This window comes from Eurypyga helias, unplaced genomic scaffold (assembly GCF_000690775.1).
Source record: "Eurypyga helias isolate BGI_N326 unplaced genomic scaffold, ASM69077v1 scaffold15712, whole genome shotgun sequence".
NCBI classification, from domain to species: Eukaryota; Metazoa; Chordata; class Aves; order Eurypygiformes; family Eurypygidae; genus Eurypyga; species Eurypyga helias.
In genome coordinates this window covers 1-5,149 of record NW_010237989.1, presented here as the reverse complement: position 1 = coordinate 5,149, position 5,149 = coordinate 1, and the positions used below count along the sequence as shown (strand labels likewise).

Below are 5,149 nucleotides of genomic sequence, written 5' to 3'. Positions count from 1 at the left end.
GTCATTTAGATCGTCAGGTATAGCCCTAACCCAGGGATTTCTCAGCAGAGCGGGAGGGCTGCCTGATTACACGCCAACCTTTCAAATCACGCACACATGCGTGCTAGCTGCAGTCCGGACGATTCGTTTGCCTCTCTCTGTCGCCAGCCCTCCCGAGCTTTGCAGTCTGGAACAAACCAACCGGAATAAACCCAGACTCACCTTGTACTTCCGGGTAGAGAGACATGTAGAGCAGGCACCACAGCAGCGTGTTGGACGTAGTGTCTGTGCCTGCGATGAAGAGGTCCCCGATGATAAAAAACAGGTAGTCTTCATTAAAACTGCTCTCCTTGTTGTCCTTCTCTTCTTCCGCGTGAATGAAGTACATATCGATGAAGTCCCTGGGATTTGCCGCATCCAGTGTGTCCCTGTGCTGCGCAATTATTTTCTTCAGAAAAGCGGTAATATCTAATTCTGTTTTCCGAAGTTCCCGGAAAGGCCCGAAGGGAAGGTAGTACAGCCACGGGCAAATGTTGACCAGGATCATGTAGCTGTTGACGCTCAGCTCGAGCGCGCGGGCCATGTTCTTCAGCATCGTCTTGAACTCGACATCCTCGTAGTTGAAACGCCTGCCGAAGGCCATGGAACAGATGACGTTGGACACCGCGTTGCGAATGATCGGAAAGGGATTAAAGGAATCCTTTCCATGCTTCAGCATCTCCTCCTTGATAAACTTCAGCTCCTCAATGATTTTAGGCTCTAAGCTGTGTCTTCCTACTCCAAAATGACGCAACGTCGCGAGAGAGAATTTCCTCTGCTGCCTCCAGACAGGGCCGTAAGGTGCAAAAATAACACCTGGAAGAGAAAAGGAAAGCCTGAAACCAAAACGTTCCATTTTCAAGAAGAAGGAGTTAGACAGGCCTGAACCCCAGGAGCCAGAGGGAGGAAACAGTATGTGGTAAATCCATCCCAAGCACCGGGCTAGGAGCTCAAGGAAGAGCGCAAGGTTCTTCCTTACGGCTTGGGAAATCCTCCTTTTCCCGGTCAGTGACAGGACTGTAACAGTTACACCAACAGTTTTATCACCCTCTGCAAGGCATTAACGGGTGGAGAAAGAGCCCTGCAGATGCTTTAGTAGAAATGGTATCAGTTGTGTAGGAACTCTTACTCTGGGATGTGGGTGAGCTCCAGCCTCCTCAACGCCCCGAGACGCGAACCCCTTCAGCGAGGCAGAACCCAGGATATGAAACTACTTTCATTTCTCTTCCCCTTCACGTTACACAAACTTCTCAAGACCGTTTGCGTGTGTACATGTGAGAAGCATGGTTTTTCTCTAACTTACAGCCCTGCCGACAAACCGGGAAGGTGAAGACAGGTTCAGCCCACTTGGCAAAAACCTGCCTGATTGGCAACTCAACAGCCTCGACGCCTCCAGGAACGTGTTCTGCTCCCTGTGTCATTATGAAACACCCTTTCAACTGAATCCCTTGCCTTCAAGGGTAGGTATTGCTCACTTACAGACACATCTCTTGCTGAATTAAGAGACCACACCAAAGACACCACAGGGGAACAAAACACACAACCTGGCTCATGGTTAACCTGAGAAAGTTCAGAGTCATCAAAACCACGCCCCAGTTCTGCTTTTGTTCTTCTAGTAAGGTAACCCCACACCTGGGCTTTCTTCTGGAAATAAAAAGTTACTTCATCGAAGCAACATCAACTCTTCTGTCAACTGCAAATCGTAACGTTAAATTTAAAATAAAGAGAAATGACCGTAAGAAATCAGCAGCCACAAGACGCACCATGTTTCGTTGCTAAACGCCACCCACTCTGCTGTTACAACTTCATGTCCATAGCCCCTGTGCAAACAGGGGAGCAAACAAACAAGCAATCCATAGCGAGAAGCACAACTCTGTAGAGACGTAGCCCAGAGAACCGTACTCCAAAGGGTCTGCGATCCCAAAGGTATAAATAGTCCAGCGTAACATAAAGCTGGCCGTCTTCCCAGCCAGATTTTCCAGTTACATTACCTACTCCCAGTAGTAACAACAGCCGAAGAACACAAACCCACGACCCAGCTTCAACAGCCCCAAGCAACGTAAGCAGAAGATGAGGAAGAGTCAGAAGAAGCTGAGAATCAGCTGATGCTCATCTTCTCTGCACGAGGACGTCCGAGTCCCTCCAGCAGCCCTGCACGGGGCATGGCTGCGCGGCATCACATCTTCTCGAGTGCTGGCACCCAGACTCCTGCAGAATGCTAATAACTGATCCGCAAACTGGGAAAGAACAACACGGGAGACAGATTAAGGAGGAAGAAGAGCGTAAAGTCAGAATAACAGAGATAAGAGAAGGCAGAAAACTGCCAGCTGGATGCCTGCCAGGCAGTAATGATGAAACAGCACTTCACTCTTAAATCCCTGCACGGCCTGAGAAGGCAAGGTGCCCAGCACAGACAAGTGTATTCTTAAAAAACCCCAACAAAACAACAACGGAATCAGACCCAAACCAAAACCTGAGGAAAACACTACAGTAAATTCTGAAGCAACAAGAACGCAGAGTAACCAGGCCTTCGTGCTCCTGACAGAGGGCTAACGACTACGAACCGCTAACAAAAACCTTTCCACACGACCAACCAAGCAACAAACACAAAGAAACAGAGAGTTTGATTTATTGTCCCTTTTCATGCGAAAAATTCAAATCCTTAGGAGAAGCAGGAAGTTCTGACAAAGGTCCGCCCCCCGCCAAACTTCCCACTGCTAGCTCCAGCACTGCCGCAATTCCGGGAGCAGTGAGAAGCGCGGAATTCAGGCCACCTAGCAACCTTTAACTCCGGTGTTGTCCGTGTCCACAGGTGGGCACGCACAGGGCGGGACTGCAGGGGCAGATGACCACCCACGCTCCAACCACTCCAGAGGCAGAGCCTTTGCTACCTCCCACAGCCACAGAACACAAACATGCTCTTGCTTTTGAGGCACTGGAACAGGTTGCCCAGAGAAGCTGTGGATGCCCCATCCCTGGGAGTGTCCAAGGCCAGGCTGGATGAGGCTTGGAGCAACCTGGGCTATGGAAGGTGTCCCTGCCCATGGCAGGGGGGGTGGAACTAGATGATCTTTAAGGTCCCTTCCAACCCAAACCATTCCGTGATTCTATGATTTACTGAGAAAAAACAAGCCCTACTTTTACCCCCAGGGTCTAGAATTTCTCTTTCCACTGGCCTTGGATGAAGAACTGACCTCTACCTTCTCCCTTAAGTCCTCACTGCACTTCCCTTTCCTCCTAGTTGCTGAAATGCAGTATTTGCCACGTCCGATGCTTCTACGTGCCCTCGGCTGGGCACAGTATTTAATTCACATCTCACAAGCAATAGAGCCAGACGGCTGAGACAAACCCTTGTTTCTTCCATAACACACCCACGGATCAGCTCAGGGTAAAGACAAAACTGCAGTGGAAAATGTAGTTTAAAGGAAAACAGCCCCATAAGGTCGCACCCTACAGACGGAAGATGCAGGAATCCGAAATGGGCATTTAGTGACTCGAAGCGTCCCAGCGCGTCGTACCCAAGTTGCGAGCGGTCCACCTGAAGTCAGACGTGCTCCCTGCTTCCATCATTCCCTTTCCCAGTGCATCCGAACACAACCGTCGATGCCCTGATCTGCAGCGGAGTCTCACCCCTGAGCTCCCGAAACCAAGCACGGGAGGCTCCCAGACCAAACCTCCCCCACGCACCACACACAGGTAGCACAGAGCTCCTGCCTGGGGCCTGCCGCTGTACTGACACCGCGAACAGAAACACGCAGCTTTTGGTCGCTCACCTCTTATCCAGACCCCCCGGCTCTGCAGCAGCTGCCTTCCCCGCAGCACAAATGCAGCGCGGCAGAGCTGGGTCCTCTCCTACCACCGCTGACCCAGCCAGCCCACGGAGAGCAGCTGCCACATCCTTGGGGGCCAGGCAGGCCCACTCTGCCCACACTCACTGACTTTTTTCCCTTCGCATTCCCGAAACACACTACTCCTGAGCTTCATTCCACAGTCGCACCCGCGGCGATTCAAGCTGTTGTACCAGCTAACGTAAGCGACACGTAACGGCTCGGTACACTTCGTGGGCGACTCTCATGTAAGAGTCCTTGTACCTTCCCAAGAAAACTAAACGTAAGGCAGCGTCAGGTCCCCGTGGCAGCATGCTCCAGACAACAGGCTCCTGACACCTCCCGCTCCCTCGGAGCATCCAAGCGTGGGAGCTGCTAAGCTGGTTATCAGAGATGTTATTCGGGCATGTCCACGAATCCTCAGTAAGCAGCGTGCAGCGACCGCCCTGTCACCGTGGTCAAAACCCAGAGAACTGTCTGCAAAAAACAAGAGACGGACAAAATTCACGGCGTGCGAGGAAAAAGAAATGCACCAGGAGCCCGAGCGGGCGGTTTCACAGCACCGCTAAAAGTGAGCTAACCTTTAACTGCCCTTCCCCTTTCCCCCTCCAGGCCCTGCTCAACGCACTGCACCTAAACCGACAGCTACACGCCAGCAGGATCCGGCATCATTACACCAATATCGTTATTTTTTATCCTTTAAGCCAATTACAGCAGTGGTACCCAACTGCTTTTTGATAAACACGATCTAGGTTCCGCGCTCTCCTCTTATCTTCACTGGGGTAATTCTGGTACAATAAAAAATGAAGATAAGATGTTTCAGGCATTTCACTGGCAGATTTCCCGAGCCCTGCGGAAACGATAAACGAGCTTCACAATGGAGTGAGCACATCAACAGCGCTCCTGGGATACACCTCCTGAACCAAAAAAAGGCAGTTTTCCATAACCACTGAGCTCTGTCATGGTCCTACAGACTCAGAGTGAAGAAATCCTGCGATGCTGTCCTCGTGTTTACAGTCCCCGTGCCCTTTTTGCTGCAAAAGCTGGTAAACTCTCCCTTAAACTATTCCAAAAAGCCCGAACACGCCCAGTAAGTTCTGACAAGCAGAATCGCACCCCAACGCCCCGGCAGCAGCAGCTCGCAGGGCGCTACGGGACCCACAGAAACCTGGAAGAACCGGGGCAGCGCACGATGGTCTCACACCGCTGCCCAAGTCCGTTGGTGCTCCCGCCACCGCTCAGACCCGAGGCCCCGGGTGAGAGCCTGGCTGCTCCCTACATCCCTGCGGCTTTCCCTTCCCGCC

At 51.8% G+C, this 5,149-nt stretch overlaps 1 protein-coding gene across 1 annotated transcript; it reads right to left on the bottom strand.

Moving 5' to 3' along the window:
- Window positions 1–201: 201 nt before the first annotated feature.
- On the bottom strand, window positions 202–834 carry LOC104506667 (cytochrome P450 2U1-like; the record flags this gene model as incomplete). Its single annotated transcript, XM_010147693.1, has 1 exon — window positions 202–834. A coding segment is annotated over one exon (633 nt), but the record flags the coding sequence as incomplete, so codon positions are not given.
- Between the last annotated feature and the right edge of the window lie 4,315 nt (window positions 835–5,149).